This window comes from Alligator mississippiensis, chromosome 8, assembly GCF_030867095.1.
Source record: "Alligator mississippiensis isolate rAllMis1 chromosome 8, rAllMis1, whole genome shotgun sequence".
Lineage (NCBI taxonomy): Eukaryota > Metazoa > Chordata > Crocodylia > Alligatoridae > Alligator > Alligator mississippiensis.
Window position 1 is genome coordinate 36,602,080 of NC_081831.1, and position 18,071 is coordinate 36,620,150.

General features: G+C 47.8%; 1 protein-coding gene across 1 annotated transcript in view; it reads right to left on the bottom strand.

Annotated features, from left to right (window-relative positions):
* The window catches only part of F8 (coagulation factor VIII), a 105,293-nt gene extending 88,927 nt beyond the window's left edge, over window positions 1-16,366 (bottom strand). The window contains exon 1 of the mRNA XM_019481905.2: window positions 15,600-16,366. Within this exon, the coding sequence (XP_019337450.1) occupies window positions 15,600-15,760 (161 nt within the window). The 5' untranslated portion in view covers window positions 15,761-16,366. The remainder of the gene's footprint in view (window positions 1-15,599) is intronic.
* Between the last annotated feature and the right edge of the window lie 1,705 nt (window positions 16,367-18,071).

Here is an 18,071-nt window from a genome sequence, read left to right on the forward strand (position 1 = left end):
TGCCTGGAGCAAGTGGGATGTCAGGGAAGCTGACCAGATCCCCTGGCAGCTGCAGCAGTGGCAGCAGCATCCCCACCTGGAAGCTGCATGCTGTTTGGGCCAGGCCTGTTCGCGCATGAGGGTGGGAGCACAGTGCAATAGGGCATGTTGGGGGGGTGTATATGTGGGTGCCTCACTCCCACCCTCATGGGTGGAAGGGCTAGGCAGGGTACAATTAGTTGGTGGGCACCTGCAAGCCGGATGAAATTGCCTGGCAGACCAGATTCGGCCCATGGGCCATATGTTAGCTGCCCCGGCTTATATTCACGTGGTACCTCAGTATTCCAGTCTTGCTCCTCTCTGGGAGATAGACCATGCCAAATGCTGGTCTGCATGATATCTTCTTAAATTCTCTTTAGAGAAGTGTAGCCCCCAAATTCATTTAATTTCTGATCTAATTTGCATCCTGGTCCCTTAGAAATTAGATGCTATTACTTGGTATGAAATAAGGCAACTTTAATGCATTGAATATGTTGACTGCACCATCTATCTTTACTGCATTTTTATAGAAGCTGCTTAAACTAATATTCCAGAAGGAATCTAGCACATTTATCAGGATAACCAAGCCATTAATTTCTCCAGGGATTTAAGACACTGCCTTATCAGCCCCAGGCCCAGGACCAAATCCAATTCCAGTAACTAGAGATCTTGCTGATGGCAACAGTGTTGTTTTCTTTGGCGCAAAAGCTAAATAGTATTTTTTCCACTAAAAAATAGAAGACTTCTCTCCCCTTATGACTAACCTTCATTTGCAATAACATTTGCTGCTTTAATTTTTCCTAAAGGGAAGTAGAAGGAGACTGAGTGACTCAGAAATTAGGAAGGGGCAACATACACATTCACCTCAAGGTGACTGGTTCAAATCCATCTGAACTCCGCAGCGATTGAACCCAAGAGGGTTGTTCATTGTTATCACTAACCTAATGCACAGAGGGCTCTTCTAACAATAAGGTTTGGTGCTTCTAACATAGAATACACAAACTACCAAGGTAAGGTTACACTTACAGCTAGGTCACAGCTGCAGGGAAAGATCATACTGTATCTGACACCTAATAGGTTAGACTGGCAGTTCTTAAACTTGTTTTAACCATGAACCCACTTACTGATCTATAATTAAGTACAACCCCAACCATTCATGTACCTGAAATCAGCAGGGGCTGGGGATTTAACTGCACCTCAGCAGCTCCATGGTAACTGTCCTTTACCCACTCTTACCCTCTGATGAGAGCATTTACCTCTGAATAACACAAAGCTAAGCTGTTCTGATTTATTTTGCACTTACTGGGCATGGCTACATGAGATGTTTACTGCAGAGCAGACTAATTAACTATGCAGTAAGCATGTCGGCATCTACACATGAGCCCCTATTAGGGCGTACAAAACTAATCAACTCTGCAGCAGGGTAGTACTTGTAAAATAGAAGTATTACCCTGATGCAGAGTTTTTTCCTGCACAGCAGCACAATTATAGATGCTGCCCTGGCTGGCTGGGACACGGTACTTCAGTGCAGGGCGAGCCAGCAGACAGCCCCCACGCTGAAGCACCCTCATGCCTCAGCCAGCTGCCCTGCAGCGTGTGGAGCCTGGTCAGAGCAGCTCTGGTCTGGCAGGCTGACCTCGAGGTTTCCTGCCAACCTGGGGATGCTCTAACAGGATTCACGTACTGCACACAAATAAACTCCAGAGGAAGCAATACGCTCTGGAGTTTTTGCTCCCAAGCACATGTTCAATGACTGTGCCTGGGAACAAAAAACTCTAGAGAAATAAACTCTGGAGTGTATTCATGCACATTAATTGCATGTGTAGACATGGCCATTCTAAGGTAACTAGCCAACTGCCCATCAAGAATGATAGGGGGAGAGGGAGGGAGGGAGGGCGGGCAGGGATGGAGCACTGCCACCCACCACCCCGCACTACCACTGCCTCCAAGGAACGGGGGCTGGGGGGGGAGTTTGTACGCGGTGGTCGCCGCCACCACCCACTGTCTAGGGCAGCTGCCACTCCGCATCCAGCGCAGAGCTATGTGGCAACCCTCTCCTTGCCCCCTGCCCTGTCACAGCTGCAACCCCCACTCCGCCTGCCCTGACCAAACGTCCAGGATTTTGCTGTGCTCCAGGGGTGGGAGAGGGGGAGGTGATCGGAGCCAGCAGGGAGCACTGCATGGGTCTGTGCACCTCCGCAGCTGCAGGCAGGTCCGTGTGTGCTCCCCACTGCCTCCGATTTCCCTCCCCCTGCTCCCCCACCCCTGAAGCAAAGGGAATCCCGGACATCCCACCCAGGCAGGGATCAGAGGGCTCAAAAAGAGCGGGGACGCATCCAGGGAAACCCAGACATATAGTAGCCCTATCTGGGTGGCACATGCACACTTCAGCAAAAGCATTTCAGACAAACAGAGAGACTGATTAAGCTTTTTATTATATTAGAATTACAGGCACAGAGACAGGTACAGAGCAGCTGCTCTGCAGTAAGATTCCACTCCTGTTAAGTGCAGAGACATAGGATCATTTGAGGAAAATGAAAACCTCTCTTGGGTTCACTACCCTGCTCAATACTGCTGTAACCCCACTTGGGAATCACTGGGTTAGACAAAGCTCCTTCCTGCCTCTCCCACCCATCCCCCACAGTTAGTACAGATTGGCTTGGTGTTCTCAGCTTCTAAATGCAGGAGGATCCATTATGACTAAAACTCCCATTACTCCTGCACTCTTAGTCCCAAACCTTAGTGCATTTGTACTCAGGTTTAGCCCTGTAGATTTAGCCCTATAGACTGGTACCTGGAATTGACTAATAAGTAAGCATGGTGGGTGCTGATATTCAAACCTAGGCCATTAGTTGGGGGGACTTGCTAATATTTTGTCCAATTATTGCACTTAAACCACAAACTTGACCTTAGTCCTTTTGAAAAATACCAGCCTGATGACACTCAGGTGAGCAGCCATATTGCATATCCTTACAAGAGGTACAGCACAGTCAGCACCAGCGCAAGCATCTGACACCCAGCCAGTCTACTAACAAGCTGGCTTGTAAAGATTCCCAGTGGGTGAGAAAGGAAGTCCAGAGCATCATAGAATCATAGAGAAGTAGGACTGGAAGGGACCTTGAGAAGTCATCTAGTCCAGTCCTGTGCCTGAGGCAGGATCATCCATATCCAAACTGTCCCATACAAATCTTTTATCTGCTCGCTTAGCAAAACTACACAGTGAACCCTGACACAACACAAGATATAGCACTCTAACCTGCTAGCAAAGCAGGAGGACATAGTGGCCAATGTCCTGCTGCTGTAAATGTTATTAATATATGCTCAAGAGATCCCAGAGAGAGGGCTACCCCAACACCCCCACCCCCACACTACAGAGTAAGGCAACAACCCCCACAATCCATACCAATCTAACCATGAAGTAATATTCCTTCCTTGACTCCAGATATGGTGATTGGGTCTGACCCTGAGTGGAGGGACAAGCACCTCTGGCCAGCAGCTTCCAGGTTTAAGCCCCAGCACAGGCACTGGCACACCGCAATCATATTCCTAGCTTGGCTGCAACCAACATGTAGTGCTCTTATGAAGTCTTGAAAAAACCTTGCACATGTAGCATGGGAAGATGGGGGGGAAATTCCCTCCCAGCCCTGTGACAACTAACTAACAAAGCCCAAAGTAGGCCATCTCCTTCTTCATGGCCCACTCATTCCTCATCCTCTGTACTAAACAAACTCCTCATTTACTGGCAACTAGTTTGAGACCACCAGGGACATCCAGACGAGTGTGCACATGCAGTTTGTGGCACCTGAAAGCAGTTTGAGGTGCCTCAAACTGCACACAGTGAATATGCATTCATTCTCTGCACTGCTAATTAGCAGCGTGGCAGGTTTTTTGACACCAGAAAATCAGAGTCTCAAAAAAAAACAACACTGAAAAAAGTAGTGTGGCTCACGCTGCAGCAGCATGCAACACCAGAAAAGGCACCTGGCTGGCCAGAGCCATATTTCTGGCTGCCAGCCAGGCTCCAAGCAGCCAACCACTGCTGCCCTGGGAGGACCCCAGGTAAGACTGCTGGGGTGCTGGCCTCAGCCTCCCCTATTCCACCCAGATCACTTTGCTGTGCGCTGGAGTGCACGTGCAGGAGTGTCCCCAGGGACAAATATCAGTGGCACAAATATGAGCCACTGCTGTTTGTCCAACAGGAAATGTGTGCCCCTGCACATGTGCACTCATCAGGATGCACCCACCATGTTCATTTTGCACAAGCCACCAATTACTGTTAAGACTATACCATCTTTCAGTCCCAACTTAGACCATACTGGGTTTGAGTTGGCAGCTGAAAAGGGAAAGTCTCTGGTCATTCCACTGTTACGAATCCAGACTGTTTTAATGATTACACTACAAAAACAGGCTTTGGTAGGAAATGAAAGAGGACTTCAGAGCTGTACAGTTTGATCCTGCTTGTATTGCAGTTGATAAACAGTAATTCCACTGAAGCTCTTAGACTGGCACCAACCTAAAACTAGCACTGAGAGGGGAGGCGGGGGGGGGGAATCCAGTTATGCATGGGATGGTGCTAGAGCACCTATGCCAGGGCTACCTCATCATTCAGAAAAAAATCCAGGAATTCAAAAGGAGAGTTGGAGTGGTTTGCGATCAGTTGTGAGGTGAGAGTTCAGATAAAGGGCATCAGATCCAAACATTTTTGGCAGCACATCTACATTTCAGCTTTCAGTGGAACGCCCACCCAAAGGGCAGACTAAGCAAAGGCACATTGGTAAGTCCCTGGAATGCTTTGTTAGTATTGTTAGGCTTCCTTATCTCTAATCTCTTCAGAACTCAGGCAGCCAAGGAAAACAGTGTGTGCTGCTGTCTTGCTAAAGGCCTACAGAATTGTCCAGTATTCTTAGGTCAAAGGCTTGGAGGCCAAAACATGACGCTCAAGGTTCTGGTAGTACAGACAGTTCCCCAGTACATCCCCAGAAAAGGTGACACATTTTGCAGATCAGGAATCACCAATTAGGCTCAGTCTCTTGGGCTGAAAGGAAGGAATGTGAAAACAAAGAACAAAAATACCAAGTCAAGAATTTCTGAGGCTAGTTGCCATAGCCAGAGGCTGATGTTTCTTGGTGTTTTCATTTATCAAAGTCCTCCTAAACTTATACCCAGGAGAAGGCACAACAGACCTCTGGACCATCCAAGACTGTACTGCTGTGACTGGAGAATGGTTCTAGAACTTCCACCTCTGGAAAGTGTAACTTCCTACAGTAGCCTCAATTGCCAATCAGCATTCTCCAAAGCTGTGATATATCATCCCCAGAATGGCCTCTGGCATTCATTGGGATTTTACAAATTTCAGTGTCCACTGGGGAGGAAGGCAAAGCATAAGCTACCAATGTCCTGAATCTAATCAGGGATTGTTGGCATCTTATGTCCACTATTCTGATTCAAGTTGCAGCAAAATTCTCCTCTAATTCTTAGCCTTAATATGTTGTTGCATCCCCCCAAAGAGACATGGAACAAAGGGGATCATGATGGAAACAGGTGGTACAGCATGACTGTGATAAAAATGGTTTTAGTTCTGACTATTTAGATAGGCTCAGGAGAGGAGAAGAGAAGAGCATGGAAGACAAAGAGGAGAATATTGCTCTGGTCCAGGCAAGCAACAAACGAAAAGAGAGAGGCATAGGCAGAATACAGAGATGCTGTAAAGCAGGGATTTCAAACTCACCCTGCCCCCACTTCTTTTCCCTGGGCCAGATCTGGACCATGGGGCTCTTTTTAGCAAGGATCCAAATACAGTGCTGGGGGTGAAAGGGAGAGTGGCGGCAGCTATCTTGGGGATTAGTGGGGTTCCATGTCCTGGATTTCAGTGGCAGGCCCTACCGCCACTTGCCGTGCATGCAAATTCCTGCCCCTCTGCCAGCCCCACAAACCAGATGACAAGGTTCCGCAGGCCAGTCCAGCCCGCAGTCCATAAGTCTGACACCCCTGCTGTAGAGAGAGAAGGGTCAGGCTGTGGCTTTGAGAGAATCCAGGGACAAAAGTAACTTGAAAAAGTGTGAAAATATAGAGCAGAGAGGGAGGGGAACTCTAAGGACACTTCACAAAGATAAGACATCTATCCCCAACAGCAACACAAAGAAACTCCAAACACCTTTGCTTCTGCAGTCACTGTGACAGGGAAGAGTACTTTCCCCATGTTAAAGTGAGGAATGGCTTCCCTATCATTGAGCAGTATTGGACCAGTGGAATAAGGGTTATAGGGCTACATCCTGCCCTGTGATACTAGTGGAAACCCAGAAGAAGCCCATGGAAGTCAAGAGTGTTACTCTGAATTTAACAGAGGACAAAATCAAGCCTCTGGATTAAAACTGCAATGATCTGGCTTGGCTGCTCCTTGATTCAATACATATTACACCCAATAAAAGTCCCAACTAACCAATTCACCAGCAGAATCTCTACATACCTGAAGAAGGGTGTTTCTGCCTTGCAAAGAACAATTTTTCCAACTATTCAGTTGGTCTAATAATAGATATCACATCTACTCAAAGAACCTTGTCTGCCTATGAGAGGCAAAGAGGCAGTGGCTTGTTTGGGAGGGGTTGCCTCCCCCTCCCCTTGAAAGGGAAGAAGCTCTTCTCAGCCAGGATGGCTGACCTACATGACAGGGCTTTAAACTAGAATCACTGGGGGATGAGTGGTCAATTAACAGTTCTAGCTCAGGTCATGACAATCACAGTACTAACAAGTTATGTAGCCCAAGGGAACTGACTCCAAAGACAGCCCAAGGAAAGATCATGTCCCAACACACAGGGAAGTCCAGGGCTTCCCACAGCAGGCTCAGCTGCCTGCACACAAACGCCAGGAGTTTGGGAAACAAGCAAGAGGAACTGGCCTTTCTCCTGAGAGACAATGATTATGAACTCAATGGGATAACGGAGACCTGGTGGTATTCCACCTGCGAGTGGATCGTCTTCAGATATGTGGGAAGTCAGAGGAAGAACAAAGGAAACATTGGACCCATGCTAAATCAAAAGGGGCAGCTGACGTCTGATGCTCAGGAAAAGGCCAATCTCCCAAACAATTACTTTGTGTTGGTCTTCCACCCATTGGAAGGGGTCACCCTGTCAGATAGGATGCAAAGCATCCAGAGGGTGGGAGATGGGTTCTCAATCGACATATATCAAGTAAGAGAACACCTCGAGAGGCGCGACATCCACAAGTCCGCAGGCCCAGATGTAACGCACCCAAGAGTCCTGAAAAAGCTGGCAGACATCATAGCACACCCTACAGTGAAGATATTTGAGAACTCGTGGTGCTCGGGGGGTACCGGAGGACTGGAAAAGAACCAACATGGTCCCAATCTTCAAGGAAGGAAGGAAGATCCAGGGAATTACAGACCGATCAGTCTGACATTCATCCCTGGAAAGATCCTGGAGAAAAGCATCAAGGGTTCCATCAGCAGCAGGCTAACGGAAGGCAACTTTCTGAGTGCCAGCCAACACGGCTTTGTTGTTGGAAGATCCTGCCTGACGAACCTCATCTCCTTCTATGACCAGATTACATATTGCCTGGACAAGGGAGACAAGGTTCATGTCATATATCTGGATTTCAAGAAGGCCTCTGACTTGGTCTCCCACAATGTCCGTGTGGCTAAGCTGGAGAACTGCAGCCTCAGCCACCTCATGGTTTGATGGCTGGGGAACTGGCTCCAGGGCCGGACCCAAAGAGTATTAGTTGATGGCAGCAAATCAACATGGTGCGAGGTGACTAGTGGTGTACTTCGGGGCTCTGTACTTGGGCCAGTACTCTTCAACTTCTTCATTGATGATCTGAATTCAGGTGTCAGATGCAAACTGGCAAAGTTTGCGGACAACACTAAACTATGGGGAAAGGCAGTCACACTGGAGGACAGGTTCGGGATACAGGCCGACCTGGACAGGCTTGCAAGGTGGGGGGACCGAAACCTGATGGCATGTAATGCTGAGAAGTGCAGGGTGCTCCACCTTGGGAGGAAAAACCAATATCATACTTATAGGCTCGGCAGTGCTACACTCGCTAGCACCATGACCAAAATAGACTTGGGGATCTTGATCGACCACAAGATGAACATGAGCCACCAATGTGATGCCATAGCTGGTAGAGCAAACTAAATTCTGGCATGCATCCACCGATACAACTCAAGCAAAACCAGGGACATCATCCTCCCACTGTACTCAGCCTTAGTGAAGCCACAGCAGGAGTACTGCATCCAGTTTTGGGACCCTCGCTTCAGGAGAGACATGGACAAGATTGAGAGAGTCCAGAGAAGAGTCACTCGCATGGTCAAAGGCCAAGAGACCAAGCCTTAGGAGGAGAGGCTGAAGGACATGGGACTCTTCAGCCTGGAGAAGACAAGGCTCAGCAGGGACTTGGTGGCAGCCTATAAGTATATAAGTGGGGTGCACCAGGCCAGGACCTGGGAGAACTGTTGTTCACCAGGGCTCCCCAAGGGTTAACAAGGTCTAGCGGCCACAAACTTCTAGAAGGCCAATTTAGACTGGGCATAAGGAAAAATTTCTTTACAGCCCGAGTGTCCAGGGTCTGTAACAGACTCCCCTCAGAGGTGGTGCAAGCACCTATTCTGGACTAATTCAAAAGGCGTTTAGATGCTTATTTTGCTGGGATCACTTGACCCCAGCAAACTTCCTGCCTATGGCAGGGGGGCTGGAATCGATGATCTTGCAAAGTCCCTTCCAGCCCCTAATGTCTATGTATCTATGAATCTATGTCCTTAGACCAACATGGCTACAACCAAAACCCAACTAACCAATGAATCAAAAACACATTAAAAGAACATGAAGTTCTCAGTAATTAGGTAATGACTGGAAGAGGCCTGTACATCTTTAATCTAGCTGTGTATACCTTATGATATGGTCTTTAATTCCAGATCACATTCTCATTTTTCCACAGGGTTCCTGAATCATGCAATGAATGGGTAGATATTCAATACTATTTTTTATCTCCCTTGGGTACATCTACAAATACGCTTTAATGCATAGTAGCTTATTTTACTGTACATTAGAGTGTCACAGCAAAAATACTAATATACTAATACTAATATACTAATGTGCAGTAAAATTAGGCTATTGTGCATTAAGCATCACTAAAAAAGTGTGCTGCACATTTCGCTACTGCACATTAGGGCAGCCCGATGCACAGTTAGTTAGTACCTCACATTAGAAGTACTAACTTTAATGTACAGTAGCAAAAGCATATTAATGAATGTATAGATGCACCCCATGTTTAGTATGTAGCCCTAGACGCTATTTACCACACAGAACAACCCCTTCACTGAATACAAAGTGTTCATTTTCTTCTGAACGCACACCATGACCCCTGTGTGCTACCCAGCCTGTAATTCACCACACTCCTATGAGATTTGGTGGAATTATTAGTATTATTACCCCTGTTCTAAGCACGGGGAACTGAAGCACAGAAAGATTTAAACCACAAGAGCTCTGCGGCATATAGATACATAATTTTCTTTAACAGCTTTCATTTACCTTAACCATAAGGTCATGCTTTTTCTTCCCACCTGCCTAATTCATGTACATCTTCCAATTACTGTAAATAAATGAGACAAGAGTACTACAGAAAACTGAGTCACTCACTACACTTCCCTGATTCATCCCTGGAGGACCCTCCTTGCTAGGTACTGAATGAGTCAAGGTGTCTGTGGAAGAGGATGTGATTGTGCAATTACAGACTTTATCTGGGGTGGGGGGGAAGGAACTGACTTAGGAATGCACAGGTGACCTCAGCTTTGACATGTCCTAACTTTTGAACACTTGATTACGTAACCCAGTGAGAGCCAACCTTTTTTCCAGATGTGCCACAAAATAAGCCCCATCACCTCACTGCGTACTACTCCTATCCCTTTCCCCTGCCTGATCTGCTTCTCTACTTTCTGCTCCCTGTGCTCCTTGCCTAATTTGCTGCTCTGCTTTCTTCTCCCTTGCCTATCTGCCGCTGGGCTGGCTGCCCCCACCCCAATTTTCTACATGCCACACAGAGAGGCTGCCCAGGCACATGAACCACAGGTTGGACACCCCTAGTGTGACCCTTAAAAGCAGAGCCCAGGGGACTGTGGGTTAGGAGTGAGGGGCAATGGCATGAGCAGCATATCAGGGCTGCTCAGCACCACAAAACAGTGAGGGAGGGACAGCCACAGCTGGACCCACATCCTGATGAGTGAAGGGGGCAGGGGGAGCTCTGATTTTCCATGATGAGAAACCTAAAATCAAATGTCAAAATTTACAGGTAAATAGAATTTATTTTATTATTACTAGCCAATTGCCCGTCAAGAATGACCCGGGGGGTGGGGGGAGGGAAGGCAAGGATGGAGCACTGCCACCCACTGCACCAAGCCACTGTTGCCTCCCAGGAACGGGGCAGGGGAGGGTGGAAGTTGCATGCAGCGGCTACCACTACCACCCACTATCTGGTGCAGTCGCCGCTGTGCATCAGGCTGTGCGCAACCCACCCCCCGACTCCATGTCCGGCCCTGCATGCTGCAACCCCCCCCCCACCCCACTGCTCCACGTCCAGCCTTGCACCAACGCTGCCCCCCCCACCCTCCCGCTCCATGTCCAGGCCCATGGTCCCCCACACCGCTTCGTGTCCAGCCCCACACCCAAAGGCAGATTAATGTGTACTGAGCAAACACTAAATTGGAGGCCCCTTCCCCGCACAGCAGCTGGGCTGTGGGGGACCCTCCTGGTGCTGGCAGAGGAGGCTGGGGGGACCATGCTGGGCTGGGGGTGTGGGGGGCACAAGCCTGACTCTTCTCCCTGCTCCCTGTCCCCCTATGGCCAAACACATACACACACAGGCACTCACACACAGGTGTGCACACTCTACTCTCACTCACTCTCTGCACATGGACACAAACATACAAACATACTCTCCCACCTGTGAACACAGACACACACACACATGCACACACACAGACGGACGTGCACTATACACACTCACTCTGCACATGGACACACAGAGACAAACACACTTTCCCTGCCATGAACACAGACCCATGCATGCATGCACTGACATATGCACACATGCACCAACACACACATGCACACACGCAGACAGGCACACACTCTAGTCACTCACTCTCTCCACATGGACACACAGACACAAAAACACTCTCCCTGCTATGAACACAGACATGTGTACACATACACATGCATGCATATGCGCTGACACATGCACACACACACATGCAGACGGGCGTGCACTCTAGTCACTCAGTCTGCGCACATGGACACACAGACACAAACACAGTCTCCCTCCTGCCATGAACACAGATGCACACATGTACACGCACATACATGTGCACACGTGCAGATGGGCACACATTCTACTCACTTACTCTGCACAAGGACACATAGAGACAAACACAGTCTGCTTGCCATGAACAGTCCCCCACCCCCACCCCAATGCCTCTCACTCCCGACCCGCACCCTCCCACCCCTGTCCCTGCTGGTGCCCTTCACTCCTTACCCACAGCCCCCTGGTGCTGCCAGTGCCCACCCTGCAATCCCAACCCACAGTCCCCCGCCCTCACCCAGGTGCCCCACACTCCCAAGCCACTGACCCCAGCTCTGCCAGTGCCCCTCACTCACCAAACTCACTCACCTGTACCCTGACCCCTGGGCCCTGATGGTGCCCCTCACTCCTGACCCGCAGCCCCCAACCCCTGGGCCCTGATGGTGCCCCTCACTCCTGACCCAAAGCCCCCTGATGCTGCCAGTGCCCCCTGCACTCCCAACCCACAATCCCCTGCCCCTACCCTGATGCCCATCACTCCCGACCTGAAGCCTCCTGCCCCACCAACCCTGCCGGAGGGCCCCAGCTATGCCCATCCTGCCGGGGTTGGAGCGCAGTGGCTCTGATTCATGCAGGTGGTGGTGGAGTATGTCTGGCCCCAGTGCAGGCTGGAGGGAAGAGGAGTGGATGTTTGTAGCACCCCTGCCCTAGGATAGGGCTGCAGTGCCCTATGGGCAGCTTGGCCATGCCCCCTTCCCCTTCCATATCCCCCTCCCCAGGCAGCAGCTCCTGGCTGCTCAACCCCTCTGAGCACAGGCACTGCGCTACTGCCCAGCCATGGAGTTTTCCACTTCCCCTCCACCTATTCCCCCACTGGAGAACAGGCAACCCTCCGCTCGCCCCCTGCCCTGTCGCAACCGCAACCCCTGCTCCCCCTGCCCTGACCAAATGTCCAGGATTTTGCTGTGCTCCCGGGGTGGGAGAGGGGAAGGTGATCAGAGCCAGCAGGGAACACCGCTTGGGTCTGCACACCTTCGCAGCTGCAGGCAGGTCCATGTGCGCTCCCCACTGTCTCTGATCACCCTCTCCCTGCTCCCCCACCTCCGAAGCAAAGGGAAATCCTGGACAACCCACCTGGACAGCAATCAGAGGGCTTAACAAGAGAGGGGAAATGTCCAGGGAAACCCAGATGTATAGTAATCCTATCTTGGTGGTGCATGCGTAGTTCAGCAAAACCGTTATGGACAAACGGACAGACTAAGCCCTTTATTATATTAAAACTAGCCAAATGCCCATCAAGAATGATGGGGGGAGGGGAGTGAGCGGGAATGGAGCCTCAGGCCCCGCCCCCAATCTTGGCCCACTCCCCGCTTCCCTCTTGCTGCTTGGGGTCCGGGCCCATTCCCCCCACCTCCTCTCCATCAGCACCACCTGGAAGGAGCGCTGCTGGTCTCGTCCCCCCTGTTCTGTCTGCTCTGTTGCCCCTGCCATCAGGGAGCAGGGTGGGAGGGGGCGAGGCCAGCTGTGCCTACCTTGCCCCCTTCCCCCCATCCCCCGTCCCCCATGTCCCTGCCGTCATGGCAGCGTTCCACCATGCCGCCAGCTCCTGTTGGAACACTTGTTCACACTCTGATTGGTTGTTTGTCAGCCAATCAGAGCATGAATAAAGCATTACAGACAGACAGACAGGCAGACAGACAGATGTAGGTTTTTATAATATTAGAATACAAGCAGTCCTCGGACTTAGGACACAATTGGTTCCTGAAAACCAGGTCTTACATCAAAACATTGTAACTTGGAACCAATGTTCTCATAAGAAACAATGTTATAAATGGGGGATTGTTCCTGAATTAAGGCCTATTTTCACCAAAAATACCCCAGAATTTTGTACTCGATCAATTATAGATGAGTAATATAGCTACATTAATGTATTTATATTGTAAATAGCAATCCTGTTGATTTGGAAGGACTTCTTTGAGGTGACTTTGCTCGACTTTTTGAAAGGCTTTTGCTTGAGTTCTTGGCTGGAGCCTTCTCAGGAGTCTTGGCTGCAGTTTTTTCTGGAATCTTGTCTGCTTTCTTAAAGAAAGTGTCCAAGGAAGTTTGGATAGATGTTCTCCAGGGAGATGAGTAATGCAACGAACTTGTTTGCTGGTGTGGTATCGCATCAGATCAAGCATTGCAAAGTCAAAACTGGCATTGTAAAGTTGAAACAGGGTGTCAATTTATAAATGTTGTAAGCGTGAAACATTGTAACTCGAAACGTTGTAAGTCGAGGACTGCCTGTATTGATTCAGGCACTGGTAGGCTTCCAAATTGCTTTAAAATTGTGAACATATCTATAAAACATTGCGTTCAACTGATACCTGTATATATAGTGGCATTTCATTTTAATTGTGGAACAACATAGATTTTGGAGTTTTAATTGGAGAATTTGCAATTTTTATCAGAGTATTTGTGATTTTTTTTTAACAGAGAAAACCAGGATCCCTACTCATTACTTAGTCAAAATTGAGTGGGCTGACAGATGACAAGCTAAAAGCACAGCCCTGACACTAGAGCCACTCCTTTGCCAAATCCCATAGCTAAAGCATGTGGGCAGTGGAGCTTCTCAAAACAATTCTCACAGTCGTTCCATTATCTTGGGGCAAAACAACACATTCTCCTCTAATCTCATTCTTAAAAGCAACCAAATTGTTTTAGCTAAAACTTTGCATATCTGCTCATCTTGAGGAAGACACTAGCCCTAGGAAATATCAGCCCAAACTGTTACACTTAGGCAAAGTTATGAGCAACTGAAAACAGGTGAAAAAAGGGGAAGTGTTTGAGAGTTTAATTAGAAGCACTGCCACCTGCACAGCATATAATCTATGGGATGAGTTGTATAATCTATGAGATGTAGAATCTATGAGATGTAGAATGGTCTTTATACCTGAAAGCTTGCAAAGAACAATTTTTCCAACTATTTAGTTGGTCTAATAAAAGATACCACATTTACTCGAAGAACTTTGTCTGTGTATGTCCTTAAAACAACATGGCTACAACCAACAACCCTATAAGATGGAGAATGCGCACAATGCAGTCTCCTCACTCCTCTGTCACAAAGCAGAGCAGGACCCTGCTAAGTACAACATGGCCACGTCTACACAAGTGGCGGATTGCACAGTTGTTACTACGCAGTGATTTAGTCCTTTCATAAGCAAGTACTAAATGACTGTGTGATAACCAGCATTACTGCACAATACCACCATTGCACAGTTTTCTCCTGACACTACTATGCTGCATAGTAGTTCGTTACTACTGCACAGTACTGTCGCTGCGCAGTTAGCGCCTGGCAATGCTACTATGCAGTAGCAACAAACTACGGTGTAGTAGCTCATTGCTACTGCACTGTAGCATCTCATGTAGATACACCCTATGAGTAGAAGGGAAAATTCCATCTCAACCATCTGGACAACAACCCTTATCTCACTTGTACCAGGTGCGAGCATCACAAATGTAAGAGCAGAATAGATTTAAAAATGCATGGAAAAAGACATAGCAAATGATTGCACTGTATGACAGAAACTTACAACATCAACGTCAAAGCATACATTTCCATTTGCCTTAGCCAGCTACCAGTGTGCATGCAGATTCAACCCATCCATCTTTTATCTGAGAGCGTGTTTCTGTGCATCTGCCTATAAGTTTGTCCGAGTGTGTGACAATGTGTAATTCTCCCCTATTTTGAACCATACACAGTCTCTTACACCTGCATAAGTGGACCGCAAAAGGAACAAACCTTGAATAAATCAGGATTTCCCACACATCTAAACTGCTGGGAATGCAGGCATGTCACACAGAGGTCATTAATGATGTAAGGTGCAGGGCGGCACTACATTGTCTGTGCAGTGACAAAGCTGCACCCACAAACATATGTACTAACCATCTGAGACGCACATAGATGAAGATATCCACACACACTCATATGCAGGTAGGTGCATTCATACATACAATCATATACATCTATCTACAGTTGTGTTTACACACATGAGCAGATATATCCCCCAGGAAGCACATGCCTGTGCCTCTGTGAGGTGTCTGCCTCTCTGTGTATATGTATGCACTTCTGTTAAAAGGTTTCATCTATCCCTTAGTATCACCACTACGGTCCATGCCTGTGGTCCACTGAGGTGCCACCTTCCTCAAAGCCAAGCCTTCCACAAATATCAGCATGGCTGATTCCAGTGGTAAACATTACAGATGAAATATTAAGACACAAATGGCTTTACCCTGCTGTTGCCTGCAGCACAGAGAGCAGGTCACTGTGCACATAGTCCCAGTCTGTCTCCACAGCACCAATGTAGTATCTTCTGATGAGGCCAAAGCTCTCTTGAAGTAGGCACCCTAGTAGGAAGCAGCACAAGACTCCAGCCAGCATGGTGGCTCCCATACTGTGGAGGCAAAAGAGTTCACAAATACAGAAGAAAAGACAAGAAGAAGCTTTATCTTCCAATGCAGCTTCTTTAATCCACAGAAGAAAAGGAGGTGGAGCCGGCACCCGCAGACTTAGTCAAACTGCTGAAAAGTTTTCCAGTGAGCTCAGGAGAGAGAATGATGTGAAGAGGAACATGCTTAAATGACAGGATTTCTCTCCTGGTAGTAGCAATAGAATGAGAGGAAAAACAAAGGGAAAAAGGAGGGCAAGCAAACTTTAACCTCTTTTGCCCTGCAGGACTCCAACTGCAGGGTGTGTGCTTGAATTGGCTTTGCCTTCTGTGTGCTCTGAATCAAATTCTTGGAGCGAGGTGAGGAAGGGAGGGTGTCAGAGGAAAGGAAATTTAGGCGTGGTTTCTGCCTAGTCCCACCTTCCCTCTCAGCTCTGTAGGAAAAAGACCAATGTTAGATGAGAGTCCAGCCTTCTTCACTGTTTATGGATAGTGAGGTGCTTTATTCTCTTTTCTAGCAGGCAAGCACAGTCAGGTGGCAGGCACAGATTGGCCTGAACTGCAAAAGGCATCTTCCTTCCAAACATGAGAACCATTCTGATCCCAGGTTGAGCCCATTACAGAGACAGCAGATCAAGAGTGAAATGTGGACTTGACACTGAGTTCTGGTCTGCAGTTCTGGAAGTGCAGAGAGAGGGAACAGTATGTTTTCAAGCTGTTTTTATAATATTGATACATATGACTTTAACATGTAATATTGATGCACAGGTCAGGGTGGGATAGTTGCAGTGACCAGCATGCCCCCTAGTGCTGAGATCAAGCACTGCAATCTCATCTGTTTTAACACAGAAAAGCCCCAAAGTAGTTATTGCCATGCAATCACTATTGAATGGCTTACATAATAGTAGGGAGGTCTCATTCCAGTTCTGTGGGTTAAGAAGATGTATCACCCAGCCCACCATCACAGCTAGGTCTCTGGCCAGCAGTTCCAGCAGAGAAACCAAAGAACTAATGGATCATGAAGATGACCTACCAAATATTGAGGAAATAGATGTTGGCTGGTAACAGCTGATGGTACAGTTCAAGAGAGTGAGTTTATCCAAATCCTTGTGATTCTAGTCCCTGCAGCAGGACACATTCCTTAAAATGCCACACCCCTTTGAGCCTGCTTTCTAGCTGCTTCCTATTCTGACCACAAAGTTACTGCCTTGCTTTCACCTGATAATGGTGAACCCAGGCCTGAAGACAAGAAGAGCTTTGTCTTTATCAGAGCAGCACCAGACCCATTGTGGATTATTATATGCATTCATAAGGGGAAATCCAGATTCATATATCTGGGTATCACCTGATTGTCACAAAGGCCAGGAAGGATGTCATGCCCTCCCTCAGGCATAAGATTATCCTGCTAAATAAGAGCATTATGAATTTATTCCCCTGCCTCTGAAGCTTTATTCGATGATGGTAATTGGATGCTGATCAAGAGGGACCAATTGCCTATTTAGCTAAAGGGGCTCATGGGTACTAGCTTACATATGCAAAATATCCCCATAGTTACACCTTAGACCCCTTTTTGGATGATGTGCCTCTTACTGGCATGTCACAGTCTCTGCTACCCAACTACAAATAGTCCCATCTTCCCACTGACAATTACACTCACTCACTTCCTTTAACACCCATGGATAGGCTACTGTAAATAAAACAGGTCCTTCACTGGGTATAGGGAAGGGCAGCAAGACAATTACAGAATGGGAGAGAGCTGGAAACACACCATACCACTGTGTCTATCCATTTCCTGTATGGTCAAAGCAAACTCACTTTCTCGCTCTTTCTCTGAGTCTAGGAGAACAGCTCAGATATGATTCACCAAAATGTTTTATGCAAATCTTTCTCTATTTTTAAATTCACATTTTTTCTTCATTATTTTTAATGACTAGAAATTTCCCCCACACCATCTCACACCAATGTCCTTGGTTTGTCTCTCTCTATTAACAAATACTAAAAAGGCAGGAAGGTGAAAAGCACTGCCCTGCCTCACTTTAGCATCTGCTGTGCAAATGAGATGGGGTGGGGAAATGTCCCATGAGTCACTCCAGCATACCATATTCTCTGAAGTAAAGCAGGTGTGAGGTGAATAGTTGTCTAACTGCTCATCAAGATGCCCAAGGGGCTTGGAGGTGCTCAGGCACATAAAAATTTCTATATAAAATGAAAAAGGTCTACTGGGACAGATCTGTACTTCTGTATCCCTTGTCTGACAAGTTTACCAGGCCCTTACATGGTATTTCTTTGATTGGACCTCCAGAAAGAAGGAAAGAA